Below are 17,109 nucleotides of genomic sequence, written 5' to 3'. Positions count from 1 at the left end.
AAGTAGTATACACAAGTATTATTCGCTGACTTTTAATCAAGTTTACTTATTTATGATCTATAAGTGCGCAATTGGAATATGATATTTACATATGACAGCATGTTTTGTGATTATGCGAATCGATACTGTTTAAAAAAAATCGGTTTCTATTATAACATATAAGTGCTTTGTACTTACCATTTAAGACGATATCAAAACTGAATTTATAGGTTATTACACAACTTTTGTGTGCAAAGGACCCGTATTGACTCAACTTTATAAGTTTGCTTATTTTATTTTGACATTGAAATTGCAATTGATGCGCTTTTATCGCAACTTTTTTTCGCCTGGAGTATTATAAGTTGAACGTTCCTATCTATATTTAGGAACACGGCATTCAAATTATTGACGTACACTTATTTCTTATCGATATTTAATTTAGGTCATACATCAAAACGAAGTCAAGAATAGTCCGCATGACAAGCTGATTTGACCATGTTAATCATATGATAAAATTATATGAGCAATCCTTTGTTGTAACATATAGGACCCACACACGGTGTCCCCGATATGAGTTCGCGTATTAGCGGCCTCCACGTCGATCACAAAACTATTAAAACGTTTGAGAACGGCGTTCATACTACGTTCTTGGCGTGTAATCTACGACTCTACTGCGACCTTTACGTTTGCACAGCGACGGCGCGACGGCGCCACGACCATACAGCGGACGTGATGCTTGAACACAAACAAGCCCATCAAAATAATATTTAAAGTTTATGCTTAAGTTGTGAAGACTTCATTTGATTTGGTACAATTTCACTAATGCAGCGTTAAGGTCACGTCTAAAGTTCGTGGGCGGGCAATGGCAGTCAGCACACCGACGCCATCTCCTGAGAAAAGCCAAGGGTCTTGAATACAGTTCACGGACACTACCAGACGTTCAGAAAGCCAAAATCATGGCAAAATAAATGACTGCAGTTAAGGAGCGACTTGAACTAACGTGATGTAGACAACTATGGTGGGGTGGCTAACATGACCAACAACTATTCAATAAAACGCTGTTTACATACAATGGTTAGGGAAAGTGGGAAGTGTTGCGCAATGTCTTCATGAAAAACAAAGTTCATGTAAAACCCACGTTGAAGAGTCAAAGGTGCAGTTTTAAGTAAGTCAATCCGCATCCGTGCAAAGAAAGACGTGTTGTTTAAATTAAGACAACCCGCATTCGCGCACAGAAAAAAGTGCAATATGGAGTGTGTCAATCCGCATTCGCGCAGTGGAAGGAGCGTGTTTCAATATAGCCAACCCGCATTCGAGCAGAAGAAGGGCAATGTGAAGTGAGTCAGCCCGCATTCGCTTAGAAAAGGAGTGTCGTTTGAAGTGTGTTATCCCGCAAACATTTAGAGAAAGAACAGCCGTTTAAAGTGAGTAAAGCTGGTCAAAGTTGTGTATTATGCTGTTGAATGAAAGAATGATTGGCTTAATTTTGATCGAGCCTTTAATTATTAAGCTAAGAAAACGAGTTTCCTCAAATAACGTATCCTTTCTGTGAAGCCAGATAAATTCTCTTCCACGAAGGAATTTTTTTTTTACACTTTTTTGCATGGAAGTGCATATCACTAACCCGGTTAAGTAAAGCGGAAGAGTTCATAACGTAAGAGGTATTACTTTTTAAAACTGTATTGTTAAGATATTTGAAATGCGAAGCGGTTGTACGAAATTCATTGTGCGTATCGAATTGATACATTTTGGTAAATCCACAATGAGTTGATGCGTAAAATAAAGAAAAATAAACTTCTTTGAAAAAATTCATTCATTATCAAATATATATATATATATATATATATATATATATATGTGTGTGTGTGACAAGGTATTCAACTCAAAATGACCCGAAAATAGGGTTATCGTTTTGAGCAGCCATAACTTCATGACTTGTGCAGCGATTTCAACAGACTTGGTCTTATTCAAAGCAGAAATGAATTTCCTTTCTGGAATTGTACATATCTAGCAATATTGTTCACACATGTTTGGTCAAATTTTAATAAACAGCACTATACACAACTCGCGTGGAAGCTCAATTTGAAGAACTCAAATTGCAGACTTTTATGTTGAATGGTCACTCGAGCATTTTATTAATTTTCAAGACGGTTTTTGAAACCGAGCACCGCCGGAACAAGGAACTTGACAATATACATGAATCGAATGGGATAAGATAAAATAACTTGAGAACAAAAGGTGTCTTTTTTGCAATAATTCTCGCTAGTTGCACTAATTTAGCTTCAACTGCAATAATCATGAATGTCTGTCAGCAGAGAACAATTAAAGAACTGCTAACAACAACATTAAAACTCAACGACAGACTTGCGAAGTTGGAAGAGAACGCTACACTTTGTATGCAATGCGCGGAACTATCATCGGGTCCATATCCGGAAGACACACCGGATGTGCCCGTCGGAAGTTGAATACCTTGTTATACCTTGTTATATGATTATATAATTGGACAGATTTGTTTTTGGAAAGGGATTATGTTTCATATCGTCAGTGTTATCCATATATAATTTAAAATGATAATGTTTATATATATTATAATTATTTACCTTATGGAATAATATTCAATTACATATCAACGAATTTCGTGTAGTACTACGCTAATTATCAAATTGTTATAACGTTAGATGTATACTTTTGTTGATGTATATTCTTCTATTGATGCTTAACAACAAATAAACGATTTTTTAAAGATAACTGTGTTTCTTTTTTTTGTTTCTTGGTCCTTGCATATCACTTTTTGCCAAAAACTGTTACACACATTTTCTTTAATCTATAACAGACATTGCATACCAAACTATAATTAAGATGTCATTGTTCATTCAGCTGCCACAATATAAACATAAATATTCATTATTAAGCTGTCTTCCATTAGACGACCAACAACACGTTCTGGTAGAGCAGCTCATTTGGATGCCACATTAAGCTGATGTCATCATTTATAAGCCATAACAATCTTTTCAAATATAAAAACAAATACATATGCCCAACATAATAAAAACAATATTAATTATTTTATTAACTTTTTCTTACAACAGTATTCTCATATACTTTTCTGAAATATGAAGACAATTAGAATTTTCGAAAATATAAGCGTGAAACATTTGACAAATCGACGGTGCGGGCAGATATTTGGTATATGTCTCCCTACGTCGGGTTTTTCAGTGATGTCTCGTGTTACATGAAAATGAAATAACGACCTTCCTGGTCGACAGTTTTATTCGAAACAAAATAAAGCGGTTCAGCACAGTATGTAATTTGTTGATAGAGCACGTTGCACGTATTCGCCAACCTTTCTGTAACGTGAAAATAAAGAATAGACCAAGACTAAATTATTTATTTATTTATTTATTTTATTTATTTATTTTTTTTTTGGGGGGGGGGGGGGGGGAGGAGGTCGGGGATTGTAAGTGAGCAATTATCACATGACCAAATGTTAAATGAAAGATCATCGTGTCAAAACAACTCATCTAGAAGAGTAATTGTATAAATTACTTATATAAATACACCTTAGTACAAAACAAAAAGTGACGCTCGAACACACGAACCTTATATTAAATAAGGCATGCATTTAACATATAAGTGAACAACGAAATTAAAAGAACATCTATTAAACTTAAAACTATATTTTAAAACAGTAAACCAATTGACCTTTGGATTTATTTCGCGTATAGCGGAATATGCATATGTTTGCCCGTAGCTGAATTTCAAAGGGACAAGTGGTATTTACTGTTGCAATCTTTAAATAATTATCAACTGCTTGTCAATTTATGAACAGGAAACAATGAAATTAATCAACGTGTGGCAAATCGTGCAAATAAAACATAAAACTGAAAGTGTGTGAATTTTCATTTCATTAAATCCGTTTGAAAATGAATTGCAACTATATCTCAATGTTTAAACAGGACAATGAAAGTGTGCCAAACATTATGGGTTCAAATGTTGAATGGGTTTTAATATACACTGCATATTCTTAATCATTCTTGGTACCCAATAGGTTTTGAGACTTCTTTTTCCAATTACTTATCCTCCAATTTTAAATGGTTTATTTATGAAACATCTGCATTTATAAATGTTAACAATTTGATAAAATATATTACAATCTCAAATATTGTTAACATTTTGTGTGTTTATTTATTGAAATAATAAAATTTCACCATTTAATAAAGAATTCTAGAATGAATATTGTTTTCTTTATTTATTAACGGTTCATCTGTTGCTGTTTTTTCTCGTTTCTTCTTGTGGACTAAAGCATATCAATTATTGCAATTTGAAATAAACGCAGACTAATACAAATCAACTCACAGTCACAGAGTATTTCGAATATGAAAAAATGATTTAATATTGTAAAGCAGTGTTTATGTTTTTGAAAGATGAATATTGTAAGGCAAATTATGTATTTCCTATTAAATATATAGTGCTTATGTCGATTTCATATTTAAAACACATTACAAAAATCCGAAATCAAGCGTTTTTGTTAATAAAAAAATATCTACGTCGGGGGATTATCCAGAAATTGCCAACTGAAACTGCACAGTAAGTTAATGTATGTGTAAGTTGCATGTTTGTTTTCCTCATATGTTTTTATGCTTAGTCAGACTAGAGTCACATTTATGGAAAAAGTGTTTTCCGCTAGTATCGAGTCAATTAGTAGAAAATGAGGATTTTGTTTTGCAAGATATAAGTTTTAAATTGAATTGAATATGAGCATGTTATTAATTCAGTTATCATCTAAATACCTTGTTTATAAAACATTCAGGTCATAAGATATTATATCCTATACGTCTATTTTGCACAAAAGCCAGAACAAAAATGCATACGCCTTTCGAAACGCATTTATTTCAGTCTTTTACAAGTCTATGTATACAATTATTCTTAATTCTCAAATAAAAAATACACCGTTGTCGAATTTAATATCATTGATAATGTGCACTAAATGCAAGAGCAACTATAATATTTTATAAGATGAGAATGCCTTGTAACTCTGTGTTTCATGTTCTTTTTCGGTAATGTATACAACAAAAATCCATTTTACCAAAATAGCCCAATTTGAGTTACATGTACACTTGCAAAGATAAAAAATACGTTTACACTGATATCACCATTACGCAACATGATTCAACTGTTTCTACGTATTCTATAAATAGATCATTTATCAGCTAACTTTCGTTTGTTAATTTCATTTCCAGTAGTCGCATTTAGTGGAAACGATAAGCGGGTCGGATAACACACTGAAATGTACAGCTACAATCAACTTCACCTTTCGTTTTCTTTCTAAAAAAAGCATGCATATACAAGTATGTGTATATCATTTTATTCATTTACATAAAATTTTACATACAAAGAGCAACGTCAGGACTAACATTTCTTAAGTATTAAGTTATTTTATTTGCAAGTACGTGTACTGTGTTATAAATATGTATACTTAAAACCTTGATTGTATGTGTATGTTATTGTAAGATTCAAGTTTGTAAATTGCATAATTTTAATGTTCGTTATACAACTATGAAAACTATTTGGGTAAGTCTAAAACATATGCAGTTTGTACTTGATTACTTGTCAAAGATTAAGTTTTATATGCACGTTTTTGTCCGTAGTGATTGCTATTGTTGTCGTATAGTTTTTTGCATCCCGTTTGCATGATTTTGAATGTCTGCAAGATATATAGCTACTATTTAGTATATTATTTGTTAAACACCTTTACGCACATATTTGACATACTAGTACTAGTATATGTTTTTCGCAATATATATTTTGGGATTTAAATTTTCATTGTGCAATTTTTGTAGTAACCGGTTTTGGTAATGTATCGTTGTCAATGCTTATGTCGATTTTTATAAATCATTTAAAGGTGTTGTTTTAACAATTCGAAATTAATGTTTCGTTTCGTCATTTAACGCATGTATAACGAAAGTACATAAACTAAATTATGTTTTGCAGTTGATGCGTGTAATCTTAAATTATATCGTAAGCAATATACTACATTTACAAAAAATGTATTTCCTTTTTATTCATTAATAATGCTTGTTGCATATGGAGAACATGCGTTTTCCGAAAATTGAAACTGATTTTAAGATTGAAGAGCGTTTATAAAAACATATACATAACGTACTTGCCTTTTGATAAGCCCTATTGTTATGATTGAATGAGGTGCGAACACATTCTTAATATGACAGTTTAATGTGATATGTCAAGGGCAGTGGCAGACCTTCAGTAGATCACTAGCTTTAAAGGGATCTTTTCACGCTTTGGTAAATTGACAAAATTGAAAAAAGTTGTTTCAGATTCGCAAATTTTCGTTTTAGTTATGATATTTGTGTGGAAACAGTAATACTGAACATTTATCATGGTCTAATATAGCCATTATATGCATCTTTTGACGATTTTAAAACCTAAAAATTATAAAGCGTTGCAACGCGAAACGATTGAATAATTTGGAGAGTTCTGTTTTTGTCGTTAAATTTTGTGAAACCACGAAGATTGCTTATATAAGGTATAAAATACGTCAAGTATGTGTACTTGGCGGAATAGCTCAGTAGGCTAAAGCGTTTTTACTTCAGGACTCTGGCAGGACTCCAGGGGTCACTGGTTCGAAACCTGGTCCGGGCAATGTTCTTTTCCTTTTTTTAATTTTATTCTTGATTTTTTACTGGAGCTTTTACGATCCAATGTTTACATTTATCGATATAAAGCATTTAATGAATAAGTTAAAAAAAGCCAAAATCTGTGAAAAGGCCCCTTTAAGAATCAAAGCAGATAGAAATAGTTGCATGTTGTACACGGACTTCCATGTAAAGTGCATTTACTTATGTTAATGATAAATTCTTCAAATTCAAACTGATAGTAAAATAAACATTGTCAAGATTTATCTTATTATTTTCAGCGAACTTAGGTACGAAAAGCAGTGATGGAAGCATAAATTCTTTAAGTTTTAAAAATATACGCAAGTGACCTGGGCTTAAATTGATGAGCAATATTTTCGGAATTCATCTGCAGACCAATGAAACATGCCGATGGACCCCATAAGACGTTGCCAGACGTTTGATGCACGTGTTCGCTATTACAGCAGAGTATCCTCAATAAAGACATCGCAGGGCGCGCGTGTAACACGATTTTTTCTTTAAATGAAAATGTTCCGTCGGCGCAAACTATTCCAACGCAATCCAGGATATGCGATTTTAATCTTTCAAATGAACTTCCGGTGTAGAAGAAGAAGAAGACACGTGACATCTTCTATAGTCATCAGCGACGATTCAGCACAAATGAAGAGACAAAAACGTCTGATAGAAGGTCTATCGTATCAAGAATGTCAGTTGTTTTTATGGGTCTCATTTCTGGTCTTTGTTGCGTAGTGTCTTTTACTGCGCTTATTCTTCAAAATCGTCAGCAGTCGGTAATAACAAAACTACAAACGACGGCGGTAAACTTGCGCATGGCGGTTACGAAATAAGAAGAGAACAACAGACTGTGTCTTCCGTGTGCAGAGCTCTCTTTGGAACCATTTCCGGCGGACGCACCTCACCTACATGCTCTGATGAAACCAGACGAGAAAGGACAATACATTTGTTGTGCGAAATCGGTTACGCAGATTTCTGTTCTCCTAAATTTGGTAAGTTAACAGTATGCATGCGGTAGTAGTCATTTTGTTACGACAACAACAAATGTTTTTATTGACCGTTAATGTATGTATAAAATTTATATTGATCTAAACTGTACTTAACAAGATTGGTTAGCTGCGTATTATTTTATTTGCAGTTTGCAAAGAGAAAACAGATGGAAAGATGCTCTACAGGTTCGGTTTTTTATTTAAACAATTATACTTTTAGACTTAATATTTTGTATTAAAATCATTATAAGTTACACAAAACATGGTACATGTTTTTAACTGCCGTCGTTTTCAAAACTGTTGCCACTTTAGTGTTTAATTGTGAGAATAAAGATTCAACCAACACTATTTTAATAACGCAAATTTAATTCTCAGAGACAAAGTCTTACATGTGCAGCACATCCGGTACTGCTGGTTCCCCGTCCATTCCCGCCAATGGCAACTCATTCCGCAACATATACGCGCACCTGCAGGCCGGGACACAGCCGGTATATACCGGTGAGCTATATAACACGTACATTGTATTTTTCTTAACATATACACACATGTCTTTTTTACTTTATATTAAATATATTTAATATAGCACATATTAACACAAACATTTATTTAAATATTTAAATCCTTTAACGCTCAACTCCATGCAAAAATATTTATGTGCTCAAATATTCTTGCAAATTAAATGTAATGTTAATGGCCTTGTTCATAAATGGAGACCGAGGTCCATTAGTGTACTGCAGGAACATCCAATATTTGCGGCATTTGACTACACCAAATGAAATTATTAGAGTCGACGAAGGAAATATTTAGTGGCCCATCGTCTCACAATAATCCCATTGCAGCTGTTGACCTTGAATATATGCATGTTCTTCTACTGAACAAAACATATTAAGTATTAGTGGGACGGGTAAGTGTAAGTGATACAGTAAATAGTAAAGTATTCAGAAGTGGTTGGTCATCGTTTGCCTAATCCTTTATGCCGCTAGTGGAATAGAATCGATAATAGTGTTTCGCTGGCGAATTGAGCTGCAAATGCAATTGCCTTCGCAAATATACCTATCTAAGCTTAGTAAAATCAAATCGCAAACAAGCATAATGGCCACAACTGTCAGTTGTGTTTTTTAATACAAAATATCATACGCTTTCAGAGTCTGATGCACAAATCCGGAACTGGAGTTTTGGCCCTGTCGCAACGGGGACTCACCTGACCAATATCCGGCTCTCGTCCGACAACCGTTCTCTCGTCATCCCGGAGTCTGGCCGCTACTTTTTGTACAGCCAGGTCGGCATTCTTATATACTACAACCCGGAAGCGCCTCTAGAGTTCCTGAGTCACTCTCAGTCTTTGATCTATGCCGTATACCGGTACAATATGATACACCCTACTGGTCACGAGGAACTGTTGCGGAGTGACGTAACTCAGTGCTGGGAACAGAAAAAAGATTACGGGCGCTACACGAGCTATGTTGGCGCGTCTGTCCAACTCAATAATGGCGATACAGTCTACGTAAAAGTTTCTAAAATCAAATTCCTTTCTAAAAGTGATTTCGGTATAATGTATTTTGGATTGTTCAAACTTTCTTGACAATAATACAAACATGTTAAGCAGTTTAACGAGGTTCATGCCTTCGAGGCTTATATCTTTATATATACACCATGTCCAATAATTTACTTGTACATAATCCAAAAACTTAACATCAGACAACCGTTTAATCTTAAATCTTCATGCAAATCTCACGTAACATGAACAGGTTTGTCAGGACGATGCTTTTTAATGCATGTAGTAAAGTGGTCTTTCTTGACATATATACTTTATTGTAATGTTTTCCTTATAACAATACTTTAACAAGAAAAGCATTAACATTAAGACCTAAAATCAGTACAAAACAAATCACCACAAAAATTAATTCGCGTTTGGATCAAGCTCACGATCAAGAAGATATTGTACCTCCGACCAAAACGTGTGCTGACGATGAGGCTTGCGTTCAGAACGTACCTTCCAAACAAGTAGATATCATACGTTTGATCGACGCAAGCGTATAAACAGGCATATGTCTATAACATGTACTGTGCACCCCAGACATGGGAACAATAAAACATGAACTTGTAATGGCTTATTGCCGTTAGTGACAGATAAATCTTCAATGGTACATTAAGTGACCAATAAGAAATGCGTTTCACGAGTGTACATAACGGCTGATCCAGAAGAATTGATACAGCGGCCGATGAAACTTATATTAAGCATGTACAAGGCGAAAGCTCCAAAAGTTGTTGCATTATGTGTGTAACAGCAATTTTAACGTTGAGCATCGCGTATGTTTTACTAGAAAGTGTACATGTGGCGGCAAATGATTTAAGATGAATTCGTTCAAATAATTGTTCCGTTTGTTGAAATAAACCTAAAAATAAAATGAACATTAATTATATACACTGTTTGCATGTAAAGATGAAGTTTTTTTGGACATTTTATACATTTAATGTTAGTAAAGTAATAATAAATGTAAATCCATGGGCACAATTTTAATGTATAGGATAAGCTTGGTTCGTATGTTATTTCTGTTTGTTTAAGAAGTAATTGAATAGATTATGAGGGCAGCATTAACTACGGCTAATATGCAAACACATTACTAGTTCAATGCCACAGTTTGACGTGAAAAGCTTTGCACAAATCGTCTTTCGAAGCAACTCAAGTAAAACAGACATATCATTGAAAATGTTGATTGCTCCCCTATGCGCTTTGTCATTTTGTTTTGTTATTTGAAATCATAGGAATCAGAAATTGAGCAAATAATTCTTTGATATATCAACAAATCGGAACGATGGCATTTACCTTACATTGGAACAGGTTGATGTGACAATATGTGCATGTAAGGCCTATGCTGCATATTCTTTTACAAATGTGGATCATAAGTACCCCAGATATCAACTGATAATACATTATTACCATTAGTATTTAAAAATATAAGAAAAATCTTTCGAAAATCAACGAGGCAATCCCATGACTATGTGCGCCCGTCTACGATATAAGAATATTGGATTTTTGTCACCAAATTCAAATTAATATGTTTCTTAGATCTCTTGCGTAAGCGTAACACGGAAACATTTATCGGTGAAATATTTTCAGAACCAAGGAAATTGATTTCCTTCAAAATACGAATAAGGACGGACGGACAGAGCGTCTCCCTTTCAAGGAGAATAAAAAATATGCAGTGCAATCAGTGCGTTACTGTTTAACGGTTCGGTATTCTTTATTGTTTTTTTCCGTATACGACAACTGGAGTGAAACAACATGAACGTTATTGTACAGATCATTCGTACTCAGTGTTATCAAGAAATAGAAAGTGTTTTGCCAAAACAACGAATAAAACTCGAATATTTACTCTGGAAACGCGTCCAGTAACAAAATTACATAAACTGACCGGTGTTCAGTCCACCAACCTGTGTAAGTAGCTATCGGATGTGTCACTTTATAAAAAAAAGTAGTTCGTGTTGACCAATGAAAATTAATATAAATATGTAAAGGCTGATACTGAACGACACACTGCGAACTTACATTAAGTTCTGTTTTCCCACGCAACGCCGTCAATATGTTTTGGTAAAATTTGGTGAGACGGTTTAAATGCATAGAGGTCTTACCATTATGTGTGTTCTTTGTTTTTCTCATATGATTCTGCATAATATCTTATGTAATAATAGTATATCATTGTTTCTGTTTGCTGTTAGGCTCTACATGAGTCCACCAGTTGTATCATTGCCTCAGGCCCCAGTTTGTAGCGACGAACGAGAAGACGAAGCAAAAAGAAGAAGAAGAGGAAGACGAAGTTTACTTGATGGTTTTCAGCGCAATGGAAACGTTTTAAAAGTTCCAATATTTGATGCCGCTATATAATATTCATAAAGGCAACTTGTTTACTAAATTGCAGCAAGTCCAACGACAGAAAATACAAATATTGGCTTAATCTGTATTCAGTTAATACTTTTTGCGTATAAAGCCTTTCATGCTATTCAGTCTAATATAATCACAAATACATTTAATAGAAGAATACCTCAAAGTGCAAAATATGATTCAACACAAATAGACAAAGGTTTAACTCTTTCTTCATTACATCGCAAGGTTGTTTATGTTTAAACTGTCAACCTACAGCACTGGAATTGATTATGCAAATTTAACATTCGTTGGTACGCTCAATTTAAGAATTTAATTTGGGGATATACCATTTTATGTCACCGAAATCTAACAGTTGGTCCAGATTTATTATAAAATACAAATCTAAATATGTATAAATATATATGTATCAATTTGTCAATTCATCGAATTGTTTTTAAATGAACGAAACGCATAACATAATTATTTAATATAAGTTATAACTTGTACACAATTTGCATGTGCTTACTAACCTAGAACTGCTTATTTGTGTTGTTCAATTAATTAAAGGATTAATATTACTATGAATTACAATGTAGGTAAGTTTGACTTTTCTTAACTTTAACTAAACAATTAGATGGAACCTCCAAGTAGGCATTTCGCCCTCGCTGAACAAAACGTGTACACGAGTGAACACAAGGAAGGACAGTCTTTTAAATGATACCCAGAGAAGACATTATTTAAGGACAGAGTTGTCACAAATTAAATTATTTTACGAATTTGAAGGTAACATTCGAACTATATAGCTTAACATTATGAGAAAAATATTATCGGTCGAGTTTAGTACTGTCCTTTTAAATGTGTTAAAAGATGCAATCTATGGTACGTGCTAGCCTTTTTGCTAGCATATTTGTTGTTCGTGCTAACCTATTTGCTAAGTATCTAAACATACATTTTATTCTGCAGTTGTTAAACTATCAAATAATTTGATCAGCACGTGTAATGATTATAATGACCTGCTTACATGTGTTAATGTATAGCTACTTATATTGACCTAGATTGAACCGATTTATATGTATCATTTATACTTCCTGGTCGTTTTTCAATCAATTTTAATTTGATATGTAATTACATCAACCAATCAGATTATGTGTTCTACACTGATGGCATTGTTTTTAATGTTATGCTTTCAACTGACCGTTCAAATGCAGTTTGCGAGGTTGTATTCAATTTTGTTTTAATTGATGGCCGCGTGCTTTTGTCTTGTGTCTAAGTTTTTGGCCACTTGCCTTAACTAAAGGTCTATGTAGTGATGAAAAGAATATACTACCGCTGATGTAAATAAGGTTAACTTTGTATACATAATCAAAATTGAATTATTCATGTGAAATGAACATGTTTTTAAGGTGTCCATTTCAGTAGTACATTCTTTTTTGGAAGCATTGTAGTTATTAAACAACATTGTTATTTGAACTGATTAAACAGCAAGCTGATATGAGTGAGGGTTGTTTATGATTGTTTCATAATTGACCTGTGCAATATTTTCTCATGCTTTCCATCTCGCTTAGCTGTCTTAATATGGACGTACAGACGTTGACACATTCGATTTCGTAGAAAAGTAAGCTTACGCAACCCGTTTCTGTTTCGTAAAGAACAAAGAGAAAGTTAGCCTTGCTTTTACGGTATCGGCTGATTACTTGTATTGTATACACAAGCTGATATTCAGGTAGCCGTTTTGTTTAAACTTAGTTCACGGAATATATATTTACCTAATTCCTCGAAAGTACTAGCTAAATACGGATGACAATATGCGATAAACTTCACACACATTAAGGATAATGCAGAACTTTCACGTACCTCATGAATGAGCAACTAGAAAGCAAAATTTTCTGCCATTGAAGTGATTTTGATTTTTTCTTTGTCTTTGTAACAATGTGCATTTAGCTGTAACGCCAAAAGATCCTACTTTTTACATAATGAGAGACATAAACCGCGCTTAAGCTTTTAATAATTGCTAATGCACCAGTTGACCACCGCTTATTATTCTATGTGCATTTATGACAAACTTTGATTTTATTTACGTTTTGCTCTACTTCAAGCTTACAGCTGTACGAAAACATACAATCGGTCATAGATAGTTTTGCAAGGAAGCCAAAAATAAGTACAGAACACTTGTCCATATAATAATATGACTGATTACTTCAACACTTGTTTCTTCAACAGTATGTATTAGATTACAAACAAGGATATACATTGTATATTGTTTAAAATCAATCAATTGTTCAGCAATTTGCTGAACTTAATGTTTACGTTTTTAAGTGCGAATAATTGCAAACTCACGATTATACGTGGATCCAATAACAATTGAATCATGTACATATCAATTTCAACCTCCTACAATCGACTTATTTTTATTATGTTCATTGTTATTATGTTACTCTTATCGTGCCTTTTTTAGTTATTCACAGCTGATATACGCACTTTAAACTCGCCTATGTTATGGCGAACGTGTAAACATATTTCACCGTATTGGACAATTAAAGCAGTTAAATAACTTATACTATTGGTGTATAAATGAAAAAACAAATCAATAACATATGACATATGCTGCGAGCGTATCAACTTGGACGCCCTAATGATGCAACGTTGAATGTTCAAACTTCATCAAAATGCAGCCGTTATAAATGTTGTCAAATTTACGCTTCGTTGTATATAAGATTAATACAAGAGTTGTGTCGGGTTTCTCAAGTTTTAAGATATGATTCATTTCGTCACTCGGTGTAGATCCGTTCAAGCTAAACGACGCGGGATTGTAATTTGATATCAGCCAGTCATTTTTAATTAGATCAAGGTCAATCATTTAGTTTTTTCAAGTGTAATAATGAAAGCAGAAGCGAGAGCGGGTTTTTGGTTTAAGCTATTAATACAAGCGAATGAGTAACGAATATCGTAATACTAAATAGCGTTTGAATCGTATGCACTTTACAATCAAATTGTTTAATAATACACAACAATAGTCCTTATTCGGTACTTAGGAAAACTGGTTTTCCGCTTATTTACAGCTTATATATTGTATTACCATTATCTCTTGGATTATACGTTTTCATTCAAACACTTAAGTGACCTCATACCTTTTGCAAGTATGCGAATATTGATATGGCATAAGTACCCATAACACAAAAAACGTTTTAAATGAGCGATTTTCTGATTTCAGAATACGGTCTATTAACATTATGAATCCAGATATCTATATTTTAATACGATCCTAATGTCGTGATGAGCTTATCTAGAGTCGATATTACATTATTTATCACGCGTATCAGTTTACAGAATACCTTTTGCGGCTATGGGAATATGGTTAATGTTAAAAAAACAAATCCTTTACAAATACCCTCATCAAATTGAACCATTTATGATCGCTCATCCAATACGATCATGTAATCCTAGATCTATGGACAATTCTTTCTTTTTTGTGTGAGTAAATTCGTAATGTCCAATATTAGATTAACCTAATTCATGCCGAGACCAAATCTACTTCTTGTTAAATATAATAATAAGAACGCAAATGCGGGCAACATAAACCGTTATAGCAGTTGATGTTGTTATAGAAAGCATCTAACAGTGATAGAGATGTAGAAATGGTATGTTTATCATGTCATCTTACGTGTATGTAGTACAAAATAATGGAAGTGTTTTATTCTTTGTAAAATTTATGTTTTGCACGTTTTTAATGGATAGATGCATGTATTGAAATATCTGTATAGCCTGATTAAAAGTGGAAAATAAAGTGCAAATAACTTTGTAGTGTCAGTATGATATTATACTTATCGGATATTTATCCGTTGTATCAACTGGACGTGTATCATCAAATGCATTACCTTAACCAGCGTCTTTGGTAACTATTGTAAAGCGTTTTTGTAAATTTTATCTTATTACGTAACGCTCTATATGTCAGTGTGCAATTATTATTTAATTATTATTAATACACCCGAAACAGGAAGCATCCTTGTGCTTGTTTCTAAGTAGACATCAGTATCAATTTCGATCTAAAATATGCGACAATATATGTTTCTTCTAAATGACTTCCTGTATCAAGATTGTACAAATATAATTAAAGTTTTTACAAGCATGATCGTAATATAACTACATTAATACGCATTTGTTATATTTATAATATACAAGCACGATGTGTGATGAATGGCCTTAACATGTTGGAAATGTATCACTTATGTGTGTTGCAGGACAACTTGACAACAGTGTGTGAGCGTATTAAAGGAGTATTAATTATAGTGTTTAGCAAATAAAATACTAAACACACTTCACAATTTTAAACCATATACACAGTTTTGAACAAAACACATTAGCAAATGGTCCGTGTAGGTTGTCGAGACGTCATATTAGTCTTCTAATCACGATACGCTTTGAGAAAATAAAACATTGAGCCCTATTGAGATATGTTTAAAAAAAAGCGTTTTTCGGGGGCATATGTCTTTCTATATAGACAGCTCTTGTTTTAATATATAACACTTTAAAACAACAATACTCATAATCAAAAATTATTTCGCGGACTATTTCGTAAATAAAGTTAACCCATAAAAATCAGTGTTCTTTATAGCAATAGCCACATTTCAACGCTAGATGCGGCATGGTTACATAGATTTAACGAGATACAAAATCCTCGTTTTTGTTTTTGTTGGCACAATATATTCCATTTTATTTTCCTGCAACGATATCTATTTATACGACACACGAAAACTAACATGAACATGGGTTGAATATATTGTCCCGAAAAAAGAGGATTTTGAATAGTGTTAAATCTATGTTAGGAGACCACATCTAGCGTTGCAATTTTTGCGATAACTATAAGGAACATTGATTGTTAAGATGTAACTTTATGTTTTGAAATATTTTACGAAATATTCGTTGATTATGAGTCTTTTTTTAATAACGTTCACGTGCACTTATTTTGCAAACTCGTGACACTACCCCTTAACAAAACCAGGGTGCTCACCAAACCAGTCTTAGACTTCACATATATTTACGAATATTGGTTTCAATTCTTTATATAAAATCATTGAACTAGATGATGTGACACCTGTATTCCAGTTAGTGATATACTGGTCTCGTAATCTAGTTTTAAGTAGCGGTATTAATTGATTCGAGTTCACAGATTCGGGGAATAGCCATACATCGTTAAAACCATAATATTGTTTCGTAGTACGTTATGCGGATATATGTTTTTAATTTCGAAAAAAATATGAGATAAGATATGAGCACTTTTCAGGTCCCTTTTACATTCCAAAATGTGCGTATTTTCGAAAATGACATATACTTTGTATCGTCAAACGCGTGTGTGTTTATTGTTTGCGGAAAGGGCGGAGTATAGATTAAAGAAGTTCAATTTTTATATGAACGATTTATATATATATATATATATATATATATATATATATATATATATATATATATATATATATATATATATATATATATATATATATATATATATATATATATATATATATATATCGTGGAATCGAACTTATTTCCCGTTTAGTGTTGGTTATTACGATTTGTTGTTCTGATGTTTGATATGAAACCACTTGGTTTA

The 17,109-nt window shown here is 33.2% G+C and overlaps 1 protein-coding gene across 3 annotated transcripts; it reads left to right on the top strand.

The window, feature by feature from the left end:
• The first annotated feature begins 5,231 nt into the window (after window positions 1-5,231).
• LOC127836307 (uncharacterized) lies at window positions 5,232-10,059 on the top strand. Of its 3 annotated transcripts, none has more exons than XM_052362832.1 (5): window positions 5,232-5,327; window positions 6,914-7,639; window positions 7,786-7,822; window positions 8,012-8,134; window positions 8,782-10,059. In XM_052362832.1, the coding sequence occupies exons 2-5, from the start codon at window positions 7,565-7,567 to the stop codon at window positions 9,216-9,218; spliced, it is 672 nt and encodes a 223-aa protein (XP_052218792.1). In that variant the 5' UTR covers window positions 5,232-5,327; window positions 6,914-7,564; the 3' UTR covers window positions 9,219-10,059. The 3 variants fall into 3 exon arrangements, with proteins under 3 accessions (XP_052218792.1, XP_052218791.1, XP_052218793.1); XM_052362831.1 differs by having other exon boundaries at window positions 5,317-5,425; XM_052362833.1 differs by having other exon boundaries at window positions 5,323-5,402.
• Window positions 10,060-17,109: the final 7,050 nt, after the last annotated feature.

Source organism: Dreissena polymorpha, chromosome 6, assembly GCF_020536995.1.
Source record: "Dreissena polymorpha isolate Duluth1 chromosome 6, UMN_Dpol_1.0, whole genome shotgun sequence".
Lineage (NCBI taxonomy): Eukaryota > Metazoa > Mollusca > Bivalvia > Myida > Dreissenidae > Dreissena > Dreissena polymorpha.
Note: the sequence above shows the minus strand (reverse complement) of the source record. Positions and strands in the feature narration are given on the sequence as shown.